General features: G+C 42.6%; 1 protein-coding gene across 2 annotated transcripts; it reads right to left on the reverse strand.

Moving 5' to 3' along the window:
* Positions 1-1,154: 1,154 nt before the first annotated feature.
* On the reverse strand, positions 1,155-4,979 carry LOC129814242 (LIM/homeobox protein Lhx8-like). 2 transcript variants are annotated; one of them, XM_055867231.1, is made up of 8 exons: positions 4,774-4,979; positions 3,760-3,912; positions 3,308-3,429; positions 2,692-2,912; positions 2,404-2,507; positions 2,002-2,097; positions 1,684-1,912; positions 1,155-1,508 (listed from the first exon to the last, which is right to left on the reverse strand). In XM_055867231.1, the coding sequence occupies exons 1-8, from the start codon at positions 4,855-4,857 to the stop codon at positions 1,432-1,434; spliced, it is 1,086 nt and encodes a 361-aa protein (XP_055723206.1). In that variant the 5' UTR covers positions 4,858-4,979; the 3' UTR covers positions 1,155-1,431. The 2 variants fall into 2 exon arrangements, with proteins under 2 accessions (XP_055723206.1, XP_055723207.1); XM_055867232.1 differs by having other exon boundaries at positions 1,156-1,508; positions 1,714-1,912.
* Between the last annotated feature and the right edge of the window lie 16,602 nt (positions 4,980-21,581).

The raw sequence follows: 21,581 nt of genomic DNA on the forward strand, positions 1-21,581 counted from the left end.
CTGGCCAATGGACTGCTTTCCATAAGCCATACAAATATTGTATGTTGTCTGATAGGAAAGCCTGCAAGCAAAATAATGAATGTTGGGATGTTTGGTGGATTACAGTTGTCCGAAGTGATTTTCTTTTACCTTGATCACCGTGGCTCTGGCAAATACAGAGGATGTGCACATGTGTCAGTGTCACTGCAATGAAGACCCATTAAAAAAAAATGCAGTTCTGTTAGTTGAGCATAAGGTATTATGTATGACAACTGCAGGTTCTAGTTAGCGTGTCTAGCTATTGGGAAATTTAGGTTTTTACTTTAGGCTAAACATATTTCAGACTCCTGACAATGGAAGGATGTCAAAGCCATTTGTCGAATTTGTACGTCAGTGGTACAGATGAAAAAAGTGCTACGTTTTTAATATTGTCAATTACTTGTACATACTCTTTTCTACATTTTGGGATCAGTATTTAATGTATTTTTCATTTGGGATTTTTTTTTGTAAAATGTAGTCAATGAGAACATGAAGTGACTTCTATAAATAAAAAGCATTTGAATAGTTCCATGTGCTTTACAGCATTTGCTGTGCCACAATGCAATAACACCAAAAAAAGTGTAAAAACATGATAAAGCTACAGCTAAGACTTTAAATATTTTTTACACAGAACCATAAATCCCAAATGCCAGTCTATTCTCCCTCAGTTTCAGTTAGTCTTTTCAACTCTTATTCCAGTGCTGGATCAAGAGTACAACGATGGTTCAGCAACTCGACCCTACCACATGACCCGCACTCTGAGGAGGATGCTCCGCAGGCGCCGGACGAAAAGACAGAAGAGTAGGAAGAGAGAAAAAGATTCAGTGGAGTGAAACGACGAGGGACTAAAGGCAAGAGGATGAGTCTCAATGTTCTAACGGCATTCTTGCCCATGGGCATGTGCCAGTGCCCAAGCGAAAGTCTACCAGAAACAGAAATGTGACTTTTAGGCATATGCCCCCTACAACAGAGACTATTCAATCAGTTAAAATGTGAAGTGTCAAATGGCATTATGATCCTCATGAACTTCAGAACAAGACAACATCTAGTAAAGTCCAGTCCCTCATTGTCAGCAGTGATCATATGGCTTTTATTCAGTATTTCTTCACAGCCATCAAAAACAGAGATGAGCTATATAATCAGCGACAAAACAGAAACTAAGATATCAAATAATTTCATTACTTTAAACAAAGTGCTGTCACATGCATCAAATAAATTAAATATGAAATTTCATAACCAATATAGATACTATATATATTAACAAAAAGTTTAGACATTAAATTCTGACCATTGTAACTCCTTCGATAAACCCTCAACAAATAATTTAATGTAGGTGCCCCACGCCCTTTGATGGACGGTGAGTATCGCTCCGCAGCATTCTGACCCGGTTCTGCAGGGGGTGGAATATAACGATCAGGCATGGCTGATTGGCAGCTGTGTCATGGAATGGGACATAATAGGCTGGAACACCAGTGAGGATGGAGAGTGCACTGAAGAACACAAACATGCTATTGTTAGTCCAAAACCCATGATTGGTTATAGTAATATTGATACACTAGTCATATTGTGATTTCAAATATTGTGACTTCAGATCTTTGCACTGATTTCTAACACAAAACTAATAAGATGTCACTCATGATACACAAGACATGTAAAAATATGAACCTGTGATCTCCAAGTGCCGACTTTGCTCACCATCCATGTATGTGTGTAGTGCGGTAAGCATGGGCGTGTGCATGGGTGTGTCTGTTGGTATGTAAGCCGTGTACTGGAGATCATCCAGGAGAGGCGGAGAAAGCCTGGACTGCTGCAGTGATGACATTGCTGCGGACGACATGTGGTGGTTGGGGCTCACGTGCTTCTTATGACGAGCTCGGCAGTTCTGGAACCAAACCTGGAGATGGAACAGGGATGGGTTAAGCTTTCTTTGTCATTTCAGGGACACCTAATTATTTGACTAGGCTAAAAAGTTAGCGCGCTCACCTGGATGACCCTGCGACTGAGACCAGTCCTCTCTGCCAGTTTCTGGAGGGTCTGAGCATCAGGGTTGTTGTCCTGAGCAAACTGAGCCTGCATCACCTGACAGACAAGATACAGAGAAAGCAAGATGCACACATGAATATTGATCTTGGTATGGTTTTGGCACTTTTACATTTTAGGCATTTAGCAGACTCTTATCCAGAACAACTTTGTTAGTGCATTCATCTTAAGATCGCTAGGTGGGACAACCACATACCACAGGCATAGAAGGTAAATTTTTCCTCAAAGTACAGTATCTATCAGTAGAGTGAGCGCTTGGGGTGGTGTCAAGTGCAATTCCAAAAATGCATGTCAGTGGTTTCTGGGGGAACAGAAAAGTTTTTTAAAATCAGCCATGATGTTCACCTGTAGCTGGTCTGCAGTGAAGCTAGTGCGAGCCCTCTTAGTTGGTTTGGCCTGGGACTCTTCCTGCTCTGACGGTAGGGCTCCCTCTACATTCACACCTTTTCCTGTAAGGACATGTGACCACAAACAATCAGTTATCAACGAATGTTTCAAAAGATCATTCAATTAAATTGCTACATCATAAATGTGTAGAAAAAAGGCCTGTGTACAGTCTGAATATTGTACAATAAACACCTTCTCAAAATACAGGCCTTCCTGTTCTTTCTATACACCCTTAATGTTGCTTACCACTTTCCATGGCCCGTTTCAGGTTGTCCAGCATGCAGTCGTAGTGGATGCGGCACAGCACCCTCTCCTCCACCAGGGCAAACTCTTCCCCCGTGGAGAGCTGGCGCTTGCAGGAGAAGCAGGCAAAGCAGGCCAGGTGGTAGGTGTTGCCCTTCGCCCTTCTTACCCAGTCGTTGGAGTGGATGTTCCTGCCACAGCGGGCACAGCGAGTTCCATACTTCCTGTGAGAAAGTTGGATTGTATTTTAACATGACACTGATATGTTTGTCATTTACAGTTAACTACATAATGCAACACATTTGTATTATACAATTTTGCATGATAGGCTAAAATACATTCTAGCCTACTAATAATGTAGAACTGTGGGGAATGCAAATATTCTTGATAACATATACAAGTTTATAAAAATTGCAATGAAAAGTTAGTTTGATGTAAAAATGCATGATCAAATTGAAGATTTAAACCTTTGTTTTCAAACATAAGAAATGTAAATTGTAGGCTGAGGTGGTGCATGGCCTCATAGGGCCCAAGGTAATGTCAACACTCAATTCTAAGAATCAATATTTTTTATTTAAACAGGCTTATTAAGATACACAATCTGAGGCCATATAATTACCTGAAGTAGTCGAGTTTGCAGAAAACCTCTTTCTCTTTGATGTAACAACTGACATGCCTTCCAAGAGGAGTTTGGCACACGCTGCACGAGAGGCACTTCACGTGCCAGCACAAGTTGTTCACCTGAAATGTAGCCGTAGCAGTCAGACCGCAAACATTTATTCAACCGAAATAGTAGCTTAATCTACCATTTTAGTACACGAAAGGCAAGTATGAATATCTTTCGATGTCAGTAATAAATGTTTAATATTTTTTTAAATATCTGAACTGAAATGTGATTTTATTTAGGCTAACTTAACAAATAGGTCAATGTCAAACTTTCTTCTCATTTGAAAATGTGAATACTGTAGGCCTATTAGTTTATGGACGTGGGACAACCATTTAACATAAGACTTTTAGGCCTTGGTTGAATAGGCCTAATAAATTAAGCCCGTCATGGGCTCGGCAACTTACCTTGAGCAGGTATTTGTCAACTATCTCCAAACCACAACTTGCACAAAGGCTTTTCCCCAGAGAGGCTGATGCCATCGTCTGCAGTGTCGAGGATGACGACAAAGACGAAGACGGTGAATATGACTCGTCTTCAAAAATGTCTTCCGAGGTGCCCTGGATATAAAATTAGTAAATTAAAGTCAAATAAAATTGACAAAATATTTTACATACGTAAACTACGGACAAAAATGTATTTTTGACATAATGTGTCCTAACTGAGTTTGGAAGTTGTCATAATTTCCACAAAAGGTTTTACGCTTACTGAAATAGGCGTTCAAGTAAAAGTAGGAATCACAGATAGCCTATGCTCTGAGGGTCGGAAGATGCACCTCCACATCCCTCCTTAGGCATAGTGAGGGGTCAAAAGAAATTGGAGTAAAATAAGATACCATCTCGAAGAATAAGAATTTACAAACCAAATTGCACGATTCTTGAGAAAATGTTATAGCCTACTTCAAGCACTTTTCGCAACAGGATGGTTCACATAACCCACTCATCCGTTTCTGATGTCAAATTAGTTGTCTGCAGGAGGGCAATTCTCAAAGTGAAATTTAAAACAAATGGTTGAACAGAATAGGCTATATTAAAAAACAATTAGCCTTATTGGCCAAATAAAATAAAAATGTTTGCTGACTTTTGGCAATTAGCGCCACTGCAGCCCTCTTCAAACCAACGTGCGATCAACCCGCGGCTGTCACAGCTGCATGCATTTATTTTGATTAATAAACGCACACTCCCTCAGGTAATGAATTAACTGATTTGTGCCCAGAAAACTAATGGTGGGCACATCAGAAATCTACTAGAAAATTATGTCGCTAACTTGGAACCAAATCATAGCCTATCGGTTTGGAGTAGACAATTCGGTCCAATTATAGGCCATTTAAACTAATGGTAATAGCAAGAAATGAAGGAAAATATTCTCAAAACACGATGAATGCTCCGATACTTTTTTGCCAATATTGAACATAGGCTTACCGTGCTGTTGGAAATTGAGTTGAACCCATTTTCAATATCGTCCACCTTGGAGCAAGCCAACATTAGTTCACTTTTCCAATACATTACTTGTAGTCCTAAAATAAATCAACCAGGAGAATAATCCGGTATAGTCCAGTGTCAGAGGCTGCTGCACCAACCATGCTCCACTGAAAGCGGTCTTTACATTACTGAGGGTGTAGCTTTTTCCCTCTCCATTATGACGGTCTTGGCCGCACCTCCTTTACACATGCCCGCCTTGCAGTGGATATGACATGTTATCCATAGGGAAAGTATTTCGATGTAACCTTTGATCTTCGAGGGGGGACATATTCAACAATCTTCCTGGATAAGACGCTCATGATTAATTCTCATTTCACAGTAGGCTACGCGCTGCTTCAATGCCAAACGTGAAAAGAAATTGGAACAAAATTTAACAGCCCATTTAGGCCTGGTGTATATCTTACAGCTACTACTGTAGCCGAATGTTTGCAACCTTAGTTTCAGAAAAGAAAGAACTCGTACAGCCGCAATCATTTCTTTTTTAATGCACCCCATTAGGACTAACCGGTGGCATCTGGGCAGAAAGCAACGGACAGCACCCAATTTTGTCTTATTGTATCCCAGCTGAGTTCAGTATCGTTATTGCTACCTGCAGCTGATTATGATGGTGGTAGTAGTTCAATGAACAATGGGCCCTATAATTGCTAAATACAAGCAGGTTTGTGAAACCTCTAATATTTTTAAATAATGTATTGTTTGCCCATTATTTGTTTTGCCATTGTACGCACAAAGCATTAGTTAAACCTGCTAGGCGTGGGGACCCTTTTCAATTGGAAAAGCATTATAACAATGATCATCATGCAACTGTTATAAGTTATGCGATGTATGGCCCACTGCAGCATTTCTTTACCCTCCCTGTTTTACTGAAATGGTATAATTTTGCTCGAAAGGAATTTTTCAGCAGGTCTCTTTCATTTTTTCGTTTTCATAATACAAATGCATGCACATTCTAATATAGTGGTGAAATTGTGCTCATTCGCTATAATAGCCAGCATAGTATTTAATAATTACTTGTATTGACTTTGAGTTATGCTAATTGTGATAGCCTTGTGCTAACATTTATGCCTGTATAAACGTGTATTTGTTTTTACAAAGTTCGTTTCTTGTTTTGTTTTTATAAGAGAGCAGCTGACCACTGACTTTGTGCGCGTCACATCAGCTCTGACACATACACACAATGGATGTTTTTTATCATCACCGTTGAAAATATTTTATTGAAGTATTTTGTAAATTTTATCCTTTCTTTAAAATATATGTATTTGTTTGTTATCAGCAATGCCTAATTTAAACGTGCCAATTACATTCATACAAATGCTTTTTATTATTATTATAGCTACACATTATTTTAATTATCATTTGATAAATTCGACTTAAACGCCATTTTTTCCAAAGTGCAAGAAATCGATTTCTTGTAATGGAAAAATATGACGATACATAATTATTATTAGATTCACCGTTCCTAGAATATGTAATTATCACATTTCACGAGCAGACAGAACCATTTAAACCTTTCTCTGGGATACCACTGAAACCCACTGAATCTGATCAAATGAACGGTATGCTTATTATAATATGCCCATTTTTATATTTCGTTTTTGAGTGTGTGATTGACAATATCAGCCTCTTCATCTTTGTGTTTCTCCCTATGCGGGAATTTAATAAAAACCCACAACCGTTCAAAATATCAACTTTCAGACGCTTGGGAAAACCGTTTTTTTACATAATTACAAAGACAAGTAAACCACTCCGACTTAAATTCTTCGCCAGTGAATTTCACCATTTAAAAAGCCTAATTGACCCACTTCACAACGTTATTTCCAAATGTTTCTCCTAAGCTGTAAATGGGAAAGCATGGAGGTTAGGCAATATGGACACAAACGTCCAACAATTCATGTCCATCACAGGTATGATGACAAACATATGTAAATAGAGTCCCTCATAATAATGGCTCACATTTTAGCTCTTTCCATAGAAGCCCAGTTATCATTATATTGGATAACTCACCTCATTGAATCATTGAGACAGACAGACAGTAGAAACGGTTAATCTGGAGTTTGTTAGAGGGTCTTGTTGGAACTAGGAAGCTATTGTCTTGGGTTACAAGATGATATCTTATTTTTTGGTGTAGGTCCATTTGAGGTAACACTTGTGTGATACAGTTGTGTGAGAGAGGAATCAAAGTATGCCTGACATAATTGCCAAAACAGTCATCTGGATTTTGTCATCTTTCTAAGTTAGTGCTCCCTGTTACTCAGACCATTGTGTACAAGGCTCAGATAAAGGTGCATTGAGTCTAATCTTTTGGTTAGGTCATGATATCATATCAGGTGACATCATATAAAAAATGTATTGGGGGAATACTGTTGGTTGACTTGACATCAGTGTGTGTTTGTTTGCTCCAAACTCCAAACTCAAAGGCTTTGTTTTTCCCACCTGCATGGTGATTTGTTTGGGGTTGTCTCAAATAGAACTGCAGTGACCACATGTAGACCTAAATGTGAAATGTTCTGCAGCACAGCTGAAGATTGAATAATTTTTGTTCCTTGGCTTCTCTCTGCCTCCCTTTTTCCACTGTACTGTGTGTGACACCAAGCTCATACCTTATTGAGCTCTGGATGGGTACAACCATAGAAATAGATTTGATAGAACGGACAAAGATCCTCAGTCTAGAGATTTATGGGTTGCATATCAAATATGAAACGATGACATAAATTGCAGTGTCCGCTCCATTCGATTGGCCCTAGAGAGGAGAGGGGTCCTCTGGATTCTGATGCTGCTTTATGTTGTCAAACTTTGTCGGGAAATGGGCCCAATCCAAGAGTGACTTGGTTCTAACGTTCTTTCTATTTCCCATCATAGTGAAACCCCCATCCTGTTACACACATGTGGAGGAAGCAGAAGGAAGAGGAGGGACAAGCATTTACGCACAGTAGAAATGGCAACTAGTACAACAACTGGTGAAGGATAGACATTACAAAGCAAACTGATAAGTGATCAAAGTCTAAAAAAGGAAATGGATTCTTTATTCGAGACTTCTGTTGCTGTTTTTCCTCCCTCAAAACAGTCTGAAAACATTTCACATCCCGTTTTCCTCTTGCATTGCAATTGTTCTTACAGCAACGTCTCGGTAGGGCTTTCTCTATTGTGACAGTGGAGATATGCTTGGTCCACACATATGCCTGTGTGTGTAAGATAATACCCCTCAAGGCATTGCATCTTGTCATCGGCCATAGAAGAATAACAAACCTAATGGAAATGGTCTTGTTTTGCTATTTTGGTGTTGATGGAAAGGCACAGCACATTTACCTATGGCTATTGTTTTTTATTTAATCATTAAGTTAGGGGGTTTGTTATACAATTTCAAGCTATGTTCATGAGTTTTGACATTGTGAAATATGTTTTCAGTCTAGACACTTTCAGAGAGGTTAATCCAAATGATAACGATTCAACGGGAGGCTATTTGCCATTGGCATATAATGTTTTTGACCAAAAGACGAAATATAGAAAATTAAGGTGGAGGTGGGCAGGAGTACTATTACCCAGCAGGCCTGGGGGGCTAGAGCCCTCAGAGCGCCTGTCATCCAAATAAGCTGTGACAGGCTAACCTGGGGGACAGAGGAGGGCTGCAGAGGTCATGTTTTCTGGAAGGAAGATAAATGTCCACTGGTGTCAAGGCATATGCATCAGGTCTCATTCAGTGACATCAGATCTCAATGCTGAGCCCAGCTCTTTCCACGTGAAGATGTAGGTGTTTTTAGATGTATGTGATTTAAAGTCATGTTGACAACTTATAAAACAGGCTGGTGTGTTGTTCTTTGGGACGGCAAAGGTTTATATTGAGGATAGAAAGACTGACTGCGATGGAAATATGGTGCTTCTTATGGCATTACTGCACATGACATGTTGATGGCTTGGCTGGTCAGGCTGGCAGGAACAATGCACTTCTTCTAGTGTGTTGCATGTCAGGACTTCAGTCCATGGATGTTGTTGTGGTGGTAGGAAATGGAGCTGATGACAGCTCCTTGGCTAGCGACAGGACTCTGTGCAGCCACTATCACTCTGGCCTTAGGAAACAGAGAATACAACATCACTCCCACGTGGAAGTCCGACCCAAAACACACTGCCCTTAATGCCTGCCCCTCTGGGTCTGCCTACTCTGGCCCAGACCTTCCGTCTCTGAGCTGGTGTTTGTTTTGTTGCTTAAGAGGAGTGTCCTGCAAAACCCTTACTGACCTCCTGAACTATGTTGTCATTCTTGGCTGTCAAATGGCTCAGTTGTTTGGTGCGTAGTGCTGCTAACAGCAAGGTTGTATGTTTAATGCCATTATGACTCCTTGAAACATTGCACTTTGTGCTGTAGAACCCACCCCATACTTCTTTGACATTAACTCAAAACTCTTCACATACTCTTTCCCTTCATAGTCACTAACCCTAACACAACGAGAGTCACTTTCAGATGGAAGTTTGGGGATCAAGAATGAACAAGGAGATCAAGAAACCTGTGAACTTTAGAGCACACTCTCATTGGCTTCTTAACCATGCAATTCATATTCAATGTGGATTGTAAATTGAGCTCTGTCAGCCCAGCCAGTTGCTGCCAAACCCCCTCCCACTCTGCACTCCTGTCGGCCATCTTGGTGCCACACAGGATCCCTCCAGACAGGAAGATGTTGTCTAGACGTTCAGCTTTGAACTCTGTCCTTTCTCCCTGCATCCCAGGTGAGCTGACATCGCTTCAGCTTCGGTCACACCACTCCGGTTCCAATCTATACCTCCTTACACCCCTTTACACACCCCTTGACAACCACCCTTGGACCCCCACATCCGCTGAAGCCCCCCACTTCATACCCACAGAGGGACGGTTGGTTTGGCTGGGCTACAGAGCGACTGGAGGAAAAAGGCCTGGATGTAAGCGGAGTGCTCAGGGCCCAGCTTCCTTTCATCTGGCCAGGGCTGAGTCACCGAGGCTAGGGAACGTAAGCCAGGGGAAGCCCCTCTGGAGTAGTTGCACGCACTGCTCAATTACACTTGCGCTGGAACAGGATCTAGTTTGATTGAGCAATGAGAGAGGAGCTCTAAAGCCTTGCATATTCGCATACTCAGAGGAAATGGATGGAAATAAAACTGCTTGTATGTACTCAAACAGACCGTATTTACTGGCACGGTGTTTCAGAGTAAGTATGACCGATGATATTTCCTCTATTTTGATTGATGGATTTCATGGAGTGAAGTTGTTGACGCTTGCCATGACAGAGTCGTTTACCTCATAATTTAAAATGAGCTGAACTTTTCTGATGCCTTCATTTTGCTACCTCACTTTTCAAGTGTGATGTTCAACAGGGATCGATTCTTGGATCTTTATTATTTTAATTCTAGTTTATATTAATGATCTGACAAATGCATCAACTTTCTCAACTTTGCTCATGATGACACAAGCTGGGCTATGGAGTCTGCATCTCTCACTATATTCAAGTTTATACCTACTGTACAATGAGTGTACAAATCATTAAGACCTCCATCTTAATATTGAGTTGCATCCCCCCTTTTGCACTCAGAACAGCCTCAATTCTTCAGGGCATGTGTAACGGGTGTCGTCGTCTGATGAGGAAGAATCGGACCGCAGCGGGGTAAGTGTTCATGACTTTTATTGAACTGAACACTGAGCAAAATAACAAAGTGCAAAAACGAAACCGAAACAGTCCTGTCAGGTGCAGAAAACACTAAACAGAAAACAACTACCCACAAAACATAGGTGGGAAAAAGCTACCTAAGTATGGTTCCCATTCAGAGACAACGATAGACAGCTGGGCCGAAACGGCGCACCGGAGACCAAGCGCGCTGAGCTGCCACAATCCGCCCCGGCTGGATGCCCACTCTCGCATGGCACTTGCGGAGGGCTGGCATATAGCGCACCAGGCTATGAGCGCGCCCTGGAGACACCGTGCACTTTACCGTATAACTGCGCTTTACTGTATAACACGGTGCCTGACCAGTACCACGCTGCTTCCGGTAAGCACGGGGAGTTGGCTCAGGTCTATAGCCTGACTCCGCCAATCTCCCCGTGTGCCCCCCCCAAACAATTTGGGGCTGCCTCTCGTGCCTGCTTCGCTCACTTGCCTCATATCACCGCCTCTCGGCTTTAGCTGCCTCCAGTTCCTTTTTCGGGCGGCGATATTCCCCAGCCTGTCTCCAGGGTCCCTTTCCGTTCAGTATATCCTCCCATGTACAGGAGTCCTGAACCCTCTGCTCCTCCATACCACGCTGCTTGGTTCGCTTGTGGTGGGTAGTTCTGTAACGGTCATCGTTGCATGAGGAAGAATCGGACCACAGCGCAGCGTGGTAAGTGTTCATGATTTTTTATTAACACTGAACACTAGAACAAAAATAACAAAATGAGAAATGACAACGAACAGTTCTGTCAGGTGCAGAAAACACTAAACAGAAAATAACTACCCACAAAACACAGGTGGGGAAATGCTACCTAAGTATGGTTCCCAATCAGAGACAACGATAGACAGCTGTCCCTGATTGAGAACCATACCCGGCCAAAGCAAAGAAATACAACACATAGAAAAATGAACATAGAATGCCCACCCAAATCACACCCTGACCAAACCAAAATAGAGACATAAAAAGCTCTCTAAGGCCAGGGCGTGACAGCATGGACTATACAATGTGTCGAAAGCATTCCATAGGGATGCTGGCACATGTTGACTCCAATGCTTCCCACAGTTGTGTCAAGTTGGCTAGATGTCATTTGGGTGGTGGACTATTCTTGATACACAGGAAACTGTTGAGCGTGAAGTTCTTAACACAAACCGATGCGTCTGGCACCTACTACCATACCCCGTTGAAAGGCACTGGATTGTTTTGTCGTCTGAATGGCACACATACACAATCCATGTCTCAATTGTTTCAAGGCTTAAAAATCCTTCTTTAACCTGTCTCTTCCCCTTCATTTACACTGATTGAAGTGGATGTAACAGGTGACATCAATAAGGGATCATAGCTTTCACCCCTGGAGAGAGAGAGAGAGAGACAAAATGTCAAAAATATAAAACAATTAGAGAGCCTTAAGTCATGTCAGAGAGAGAGAGAGAGAGAGAGAGAGAGAGAGAGAGAGAGAGAGAGAGAGAGAGAGCCAAATGTAAAAAATCTAAAACAATTAGAGAGTGTCATTGTCCCAAATTTGAAACCCTTATTCAAGGTTTCAAAAACCTCTCTGATGAGGATAGGCTACCCGTCCTGTTGGGGGAAGACGCAGAGAGATGTTGGTTGGCAGCGCACTACATTGCTGCCTGCCATAAGTTGAGGGACAGTGTCTGACAGACCAATCAACCTGCACATGTACTCTACTGTATGCTTATTGTTATTGTTGAATGTATGGTTATTTTGACCCTTGGCTATTGTTGTTACTGTTGTCCCGTTGACAATTTTGATTCTCATTTTTATTTATTTTTATATTGTAAATATCCTAAATAAGCTTTGGCAATATGTACATTGTTACGTCATGCCAATAAAGCGAATTGAATTGAAAAAAACATTTGAGAGAGAGAGAGTCTAGATGATCGCTCTGATTACTGCATGTGTCAAGTGAGGAACAGGGCCTGAGGTTGGGCATATAGTCTGCCTGCAGACAGTATTAAGTTCCGTGTTTTAAACAAGGTATGTTTCGAGGGTTGTTACTGTAACTGTGCCTCATTTAGTGTTTGGGTAATTGTGTTGAGCTCAGTATTTCAAGCAAGTTCCCATAACTTGCTACCCCAGTTTGGACTTTGCTGAACTCCTTGATCATTGACTGTACAATAGATGGCCGCACATGTATAGTACATTGAGTGCGTTGAACAGAAGATGCAATACTCTCTCCATTGAATAATATCTGATCAGATTTTCTATTGTACAATGTTTGGTCTTATTTAAACAGCCTATAATGCACACAGGCATACCCCCCCACCCCCAACACACTCAAACACATTCACAAAGTGCATGTGCAGGCACACACACACACACACACACACACACACACACACACACACACACACACACACACACACATACACACAGAGCTCTCCCTGAGCAAAAATATGTATGTCTTTCCCACTATACAGTACATACCACATGTTGTAGCTGGCATGTTGACAGAAACCACAAGTTTTACATTTGTGTTACCGTAGGTGAAGGTAAACACCAACTAACCAGAACCATCAGCCCACACAATACAAGCACACAAATGTCAAGTCTTGTTTATATGCCTCTTGTATTCTGGGTGTTTCTAGGGGGATGTAAGAGGTAACAACCATGACCAGGGGATAAATGGCTTGCCTGTTGGAGGCTTCAGAATCTGCCCTGCTTACACACACACACAGGTAAGAGTATGCATGCAGCACACACACACCCACACACGTCCCCTCTCTACAACCCCTCCTATTTTAAGGTGTGAACATAACACAAGTGAAAAGGGTGTAAAGGTGAGCTTTGAGAGGAAGGCAGGCATGAAGCAGGTCGATGACGGTAACCTGCACAATTATTCCAGCTATGACAATAAATGCGAGGTCAGAGGGAACTCAGGCCCCATTGACACCTGTCGCAGCTGCCACAGCGGAGAAACCAGGAGTGGAGGAGGGCGTTGGGGTAACACCTCAGCGCGGCTGTATGGGGAGAAACAAATGGACAACGTGAAGAAGGGCGGACACACATACACACCAAAAACATGACATCATCCAGTCTGAAAACAGTTGGGTGTTGTTATGTGGGTGAGTTACCTTGCCAAACAGTCAGAAAGCCCTTAGCCGAAGTGTGTAGTTACAATTTATTAGTGCATGGAAATTGACATTCATATAAGTACAACTAAAACTGACATACTCAATAGTTTTATATTGATATGTGTTAGACTGAGTCTACAGAAAACACTTGAGCTGCTTTGTAACCAAACATGGCTGACTGGCAGTCATCCCTATCCTGCTCCAGTGAGTTGGGCCTCTACTGACAAGTCTGATCTGTTGCACGTGTCCTTGCACCAAATCTGCCTGACCTTCTGACCCTGCACCGTACCTCAGTGCTCCTGATCTGGGGAGAAAGGGTAATCATACACCATGAAATGACTGACGGGGTTTCTGAACATCCACAAGTAAACGAGCAGTGATGTTGCAGAAGCGAATGGCCTTCGCTTGCTCATGAGCTGTAAATACATGTTGAAGAATAGAATCATCCTAAAAATGTATGAACTTTTCCAGCATTTTATTGACAAATCATTTGTGTCCTCTTAGCTCAAACGATATACAGATCTGAAGATCATTTAGTGGACGAAGCGTTGTTTTGCTTCACCAAGACAAAGGGCATTGAAGAGGCCAGGGAGAAAGGAGACACATCTTCTACAGAACCAGTAATAGATTCACCGCCTCCTCCTGGTCAGACTCCTGGCATGGCGTTGCCCCTCCACACTGGGCCTCTAATTATTTCATCATGTAGCAGGAAATCCTGCCAAGGCTACATAAACACCAGGGGAGGCTGACTCCCCCCTATTACCCTCTCCCCATCAGAGGAGGGTGACATCTGACATTTGCATGCCCCCCGCCTCTCCTCTCTTCCTGCCCTCGGCAACCTTCAGAACCTCATAACCTAGGCTCCGTGTCCTCCTCGTCCCCATGGACCTTCTCTGGAGCGACACACTTCATACTCCCCACGGACACACACCACATGTATGTACGCACACACACACTTTCCCTCTGAGCAGTCTGAGTCCATACCCCCTCCTCTACCTTCCTCCCCCCACAAAACCTCCATTATTCGCTCCTGAAGTGGGATATGGGAGGGATTTGGGGGGGTCTGGTTGCGTGTGTCGAACCAGGTGCAAAAAAAAGTTTGCATTTCTCTTGGCTGCCGTTGTGCAAAAAATTATTGTGAGGTGAAATGCTTGCCAGGGAGTCATCTTGCACTTCTCCAGACAGGGGAGGCCCCATCTACTTCCCATTCTAAACCCCCAATGTGGGTTTTAGTGGGGATCATGCCCCTGGACTGGTCTGGGGTGGGGGTTTTGGGGCACTAAATGCTGGGTAGCATATTTAGGGTACTGGCTCTTGATCGGGATCAGTCTGAACTGGGATTTTCCACACATGCCTATCACGGGTATTTCCATTGAGAAAATTATGTTGGCATCCCAGGGTTGAGAGAGGGGGAATGACAAGAGAGGCTTTTGTGCAGAACATCCCATTTCCCATTTTGAATATTAGTCTCTTTGACCATTATTTAATGGTCAATGTACTGTAGGACTTCATATTGCAGTGACTTTGAAATGGCCAAAATTCACAGTTCAATGCACACGCACATGTGATTCTGTTGCTTAATCCGCACTGTGAGAAATATTTATTTCAGTATGAAAAAACTCTCATCTCATTTATCATGAGCTACCATCTATCAAAACAGTTTTGGTGAAGAGTGGCATGTCTGGACATGAGCACAGGAGCCGGCTCCAAGGAGACTGTTGGTTGGCGTGTCAGAAAGGGATGGTTTCTCTCCAGGTCTCTCCTCAGATTCAGGGAGGTGGTGTTAAAATGTATTCATTTATTTTTCAAAAGTCGCAAGAAACGTCTTTAGATGTACAGTAGTTCTTCAGAGTACGCATTTTAACTCGTCCCATGCTTACTATTTTCCTGAGGAGTGTCCTCCGAATGAAATCAGGAGGCGAATTGAGCCAGAACATTGTTCGCCATATCTTATGCCTATCTTACTGATGGCAAATTAAATGTGGTTACAGCTAGGCAGCTGCCAGTGGTCCCAGTTTAGCTGTGCCCAGGTGCATTCTCTAATTTCTCCCTCTATCCCCACTTGATCTTTCAAGCCGCCACAACAATGTAGCAAAGCACTCTGGAGCATAGGAAGATGGGAAGATAAAGGACACACACACGGATGTGCGCACACACACACACACACACATTGAAAAGACAGAAACGGCACCCTTATTTACAGTTATAGCCTTGCTGCGTGGAGGGCATCTATTCTGTCTGTGCCTGTAAGATGATTATCATCTGAGAGTGGTGACAGTTGCAGAGAGAGACAACGGCAGAAACAGATTTTCAGGCTGTCCCAACTTGTTTATTTTTTAAAACATTTAGCATTGCCAGATTAAAGGCACTAAGATGTAATATATCACTCCATTGGAAGATACACCCAGTGGTGCTCCTGTAAACACTTACTGTAAGTGAAGTGAAACACTGATCTACCGGTATATCCATAAATGTCACATTTATTTATTATTGAGGAAAATATATCAATGTCAACCAATCTATTGTTCATTACTTCATACAGCTTTCTGCAGTTGGCTGGTTCACTGAATCGAAAGTAGAGAAAATAACTGATAGACCACAAATTGACAATAAGGTGACAGATTGTTATATTGACTGGTTTGATATGCACCATTTTTTTTATTTACTGTTGTCATGATATAACAAATTACATGCATATCATATTGAAAAGACTCAAACCAGGACCAGGGTTTCTTCTCTCTGAAAAGCCTCTCTGTGCAGTGGAATTGTTAAAACGGTCTTTTGTAACCCCTCAAGTCAACACAGTGTAACTTCTGACCTTGAAGCCTGCGGTCCTGTTCATTCATACACCCCAGAGTCAACAGCAGTGCAGACAAACACAAACACCATTTATGTTTGCAGATTAAGTCAAATAAAAATAGTAACACATTAAAAAAGTTATCCTTTTTAGATAAAACTATACCAACTATATTCATATGTCACCAAATAATTGATTAAGACCGTGGTATAGCCGAAGGACAGCTACAGTTGAAGTCGGAAGTTTACATACACCTTAGCCAAATAAAAGTAAAAGTAAAAAAGTCCCTGTTAAAGGTCAGTTAGGATCACAACTTTATTTTAAGAATGTGAAATGTCAGAATAAGAGAGAATTATTTAATTCCGTTTTTATTTCTTTCATCACATTCCCAGTGGGTCAGAAGTTCACATACACTCAATTAGTATTTGGTAGCATTGTCTTTAAATTGTTTAACTTGGGTCAAATGTTTTGGGTAGCCTTCCACAAGCTTCCCACAATAAGTTGGGTGAATTTTGGCCCATTCCTCCTGACAGAGCTGGTGTAACTGAGTCAGGTATGTAGGCCTCCTTGCTCGCACACGCTTTTTCAGTTCTGCCCACAAATTGTCTATGGGATTGAGGTCAGGGTTTTGTGATGGCCACTCCAATACCTTGACTTTGTTGTCCTTAAGCCATTTTGCCACAACTTTGGAAGTATGCTTGGGGTCATTGTTAATTTGCAAGACCCATTTGCGACCAAGCTTTAACTTCCTGACTGATGTCTTGAGATGTTGCTTCAATATATCCACATAATTTTCCTGCCTCATGATGCCATCTATTTTCTATTAAGTGCACCAGTCCCTCCTGCAGCAAAGCACCCCCACAACATGATGCTGCCACCCCCGTGCTTCACGGCTTGCAAGCCTCCCCCTTTTTCCTCCAAACATAACGATGGTCAATATGGCCAAACAGTTCTATTTTTGTTTCATCAGACCAGAGGACATTTCTCCAAAAAGTACGATCTTGTCCCCATGTGCAGTTGCAAACCGTAGTCTGGCTTTTTTATGGCGGTTTTGGAGCAGTGGCTTCTTCCTTGCTGAGCGGTCGATATAGGACTTGTTTTACTGTGGATATAGATACTTTTGTACCTGTTTCCACGAACATCTTTACAACGTCCTTTGCTGTTGTTCTGGGATTGATTTGCACTTTTCGCACCAAAGTACATTCATCTCTAGGAGACAGAACGCATCTCCTTCCTGAGCGGTATGACAGCTGCGTGGTCCCATGGTGTTTATACTTGCGTACTATTGTTTGGACAGATGAACGTGGTACCTTCAGGCGTTTGGAAATTGCTCCCAAGGATGAACCAGACTTGTGGAGGTTTACAATTTTTTTTCTGAGGTCTTGGCTGATTTTTTTTGATGTTCCTATAATGTCAAGCAAAGAGGCACAGAGAGAGAGAGAGAGAGAGAGAGAGAGAGAGAGAGAGAGAGAGAGAGAGAGAGAGAGAGAGAGAGAGAGAGAGAGAGAGAGAGAGAGAGAGAGAGAGAGAGAGAGAGAGAGAGAGAGAGAGAGAGAGAGAGAGAGAGAGAGAGAGAGAGAGAGAGAGAGAAGAGGAGAGAGAGAGAGAGAGAGAGAGAGAGAGAGAGAGAGAGAGAGAGAGAGAGAGAGAGAGAGAGAGAGATGGAGAGCTATATTCCGTTGTATATTTTTGTTCACTTTCACTTTCGCATGCAGCTAACTTGTTTAGCCTACTCAAACACCTGGCTCAAACAGAGAGGGATGCTATGTTAGCTAGCTGACTATGGCTATCCAACACTGGAACTCTTCCAAGTCAAGGTAAACTTTTGGTTTTATATATTTATTGCCAGCAGGGCCCACCGGTGTAACTACTAAACTACTGGCTGCTGACTGTACACTGTACTTCATGATTGTAGCGGGTTTACTAACGTGTTAGTTCTAGTAGCTATGTTGACTGTGACGTGACAACGATATAGGCTGTGTGTAGTGGTTAGCGGTCATGACATGAAGGTTTGGCTTGGAAAGATTTTCACACCTGGTCACAGTCAACTAATGTGTTGTGCACTGCAGTCCACAAGCGAAGGGAAAAGATGAGAGGAGGAGAACCCGTAGATAGATGTGAGAAGGAATTAATTATATACTGAACAAAAATATAAGCGCAACATGCAATAATTTCAACGATTTTTCTGAGGTACAGTTCATATAAGGAAATCAGTCAATTGAAATAAATAAATGAGGCATTTATCTATGGATTTCAAATGACTGGGCAGGGGTGCAAAGAATCAGAATTAGTTTTTCCTCACAAAAGGGGTTTATTACAGACAGAAATACTCCTCAGCACTAGTCTGTAATCCCAACATGTTTCAAGCTGACCACCATTGTCTCTGTTCCCAAGAGCTCCAAGGGAACAGGCCTAAATGAAAATCGCACCTGTAGCACTCACATCTGTAATTATGAAGTGCTTTCAGAGGCTGGTCATGATAAACCTCAACGACATCATCCCAGTCACCCTAGATCCACTCCGATTTGCATAACGCCCCAACAGATCCACAGATGACGCAATCTCAGTTGCACTTCACACTCTCTCACCTGGACAGGAGGGGAAATAATTATATGAGAATGATGTTTATAGACTATTGCTCAGCGTTCAACACCATAGTCCTCTCTAAGCTCATCACCAAGCTAGGGACCCTGGGACTGAACCCCTTCCTCTGCAACTGGATCCTGGACTTCCTGACGAACCAACCCCAGGTTGGCAACAACACCTCCGCCATGCTAACCCTCAACACAGGGGACAGGGGTGTGTGCTTAGTCCCCTCCTGCACTCCCCATTCACCCACGACTCCGTGGCCACGCACGACTCCAACGCCATCATCAAGTTTGCTGATGACACAATGGTAGTAGGCCTGATCACCGGCGATGAGACAGCCTACAGGGAGGAGGTCAGAGACTTAGTAGTGTGGTGCCAGGACAACAACCTCTCCCTCAACGTCAGTAAGCTAATCATGGACTATAGGAGAAAGAGGGAAGAGCACACCACTATCCACATCGACCGGGCTATTGTGGAGTGGGTCGAGAGCTTCAAGGTCCCTGACATCCACATCACGAAGGACTTAACATGATTCATACACACCCGTACAGCCGTGAAGAGGGCATGGCAGCACTTCTTCCCCCTCGGGAGGCTGAAAAGATTTGGCATGAGTCCTCGGATCGTCTAAAAATTATACAGCTGCACCATCGAGAGCATCTTGACCGGCTGCATCACCACTTGGTATGGCAAATGCACCACCCGTGACCGCAAAGAGCTACAGAGGGTGATGCGGACAGCCCAGTACATTACTGGGGCTAAGCTCCCTGCCATCCAGGACCTCTATATCAGGCGGTGTCAGAGGAAGGCCCACTCGTCACTTCCTGTCATCACTTTCTGTTGAACGCGGAACGAGGGAGAGCTCGGTTTGTTATTTTGGAAAGTATTTTGTTTTGGAAAGTTTTGAAAGTCTATTGAAAAGTTTGGTTACTAGCTAGCTACCTTTTAAGTTTGGATCCCGCAAATAGTTTGGTATCACTTGCTGGGACTGCTACTATCTGTCCAGTGATCCTGCCGACCAAGGCCGGATCTGAGGAGCTGTTTGGCGTAGCAGCTAGCCTAGCTGCTAGCTAACTGCCTATCAAGATAGTGGGTTTTTCTTGAGGGATTGAACGCAGCCCACGACGCAGTTAGCCATTGTGGCTGGGACCGCGGATTGTCCCAAGCTTGTAGTGTCTAGATCCCTGCTGTTTGTTGTTGCTTTTTTCAATCTTCCCTGCGATCCACCTTGTCTGGATTTGCGAGGAGTAACACCTTAACCTATGTTGTTACCATGACAAAGACCAAAGCCGGCGGGAGTACCGTTAAGGACAGTGGTGTCGCTGTAACACAGGTGAAGGCCACAAAGAGTTCTACAAGCAGTTGTTACAATAAATAATTTTCAAGTGTTTTGTCCAGTAAAACTAGTAAAAGAATAGACGACCTGACCTTTGAAGTCCAGGACCTGAAGAACAGTTTGCAGTTCTCCCAGGGTCAGCTCGATGAGTTTAAACAGGAGAACGGCAGCATGACAGCAATCTGTAAGTCATTAGGAGAGGACATCAGTTCTGTATGTGAATCCATGATAACAATGATGGAGAAATCAGATCCCAACTATGAAAGCTGTCATTGCTTACATCCGCTATGACAGGCTCATTGTCCACCCTCCCAAAAGCCTGGAAGGGATGAGAGAGCCAAGCCTATGGGTTCGTAGCATCAACCCCTCAGCACACACACACACCAACTGATTAATGGACTGCTGAATCATTTTTTTCTCTTGCTTTGCTTGCTTCTTTGCATATTATGTCTATCTCTGATAAGCTATCCAATAAATGGCTGAAAATAAGGTTCATGAAATCAATAACTTGCTAACATCAGATAACATTCATATATTAGCCATTTCTGAGACTCACTTAGATAATGAATTTGATGATACAGCAGTAGCCATATAAGGATATAACATCTATAGAAAAGACAGGAATGCTTATGGGGGTGGAGTTGCTGTATATATTCAGAGCCATATCCCTGCAATGCTTCGAGAAGTGTTATTGAAGTGTTGTGGTTGCAGGTTCACCTGGGTCATCTAAAGCCTTTTCTTTTGGGGTGTTGCTATAGGCCACCAAGTGCTAACAGTCAGTATCTAAATAATATTTGTGATATTTATAGCGTATGTGATGTAAACAGAGAGGTCTACTTTCTTGGGGACTTGAATATTGACGGGCTTTAATCAAGCTGTCCGCTCAAGAGGAAGCTTCTCACTGTAACCAGGGCCTGTAATCTGGTTCAGGTTGTTAATCAACCTAACAGGGTGTTTACAAACACTACAGGAACAAGATCATCCACATGTATTGATCACATTTTTACTAATACTGAAGAACTTTATTCTAAAGCTTTATCCGTACCCATTGGATGCAGTGATCACAATATAGTGGCTATACAGTATCCAGTGTATAAGAGATCATACAAAATATTTTGCTGTGACTCTTATGTGGTTGATGTTAAAGATATGTGTTGGTCTGATGTGATTAATGAGGAGCATCTAGACGCTGCACTTGATGAATTTATGAAATTGCTTCTTCCAATTATTGATAAACATGCACCTGTTAAGAAACTGACTCTTAGAA

Source organism: Salvelinus fontinalis, chromosome 17 (genome assembly GCF_029448725.1).
Source record: "Salvelinus fontinalis isolate EN_2023a chromosome 17, ASM2944872v1, whole genome shotgun sequence".
NCBI lineage: Eukaryota > Metazoa > Chordata > Actinopteri > Salmoniformes > Salmonidae > Salvelinus > Salvelinus fontinalis.

Coding starts and splice junctions, on each gene's coding strand:
- LOC129814242 (XM_055867231.1), bottom strand. CDS start 4,857: ATGTATTGGAAAAGTGAACTAATGTTGGCTTGCTCCAAGGTGGACGAT. Junction 3,913..4,773: donor ACTCAATTTCCAACAGCACG/GTAAGCCTATGT, acceptor TTTTATATCCAG/GGCACCTCGGAAGACATTTT. Junction 2,913..3,307: donor TGCAAACTCGACTACTTCAG/GTAATTATATGG, acceptor ACTTTCTCACAG/GAAGTATGGAACTCGCTGTG.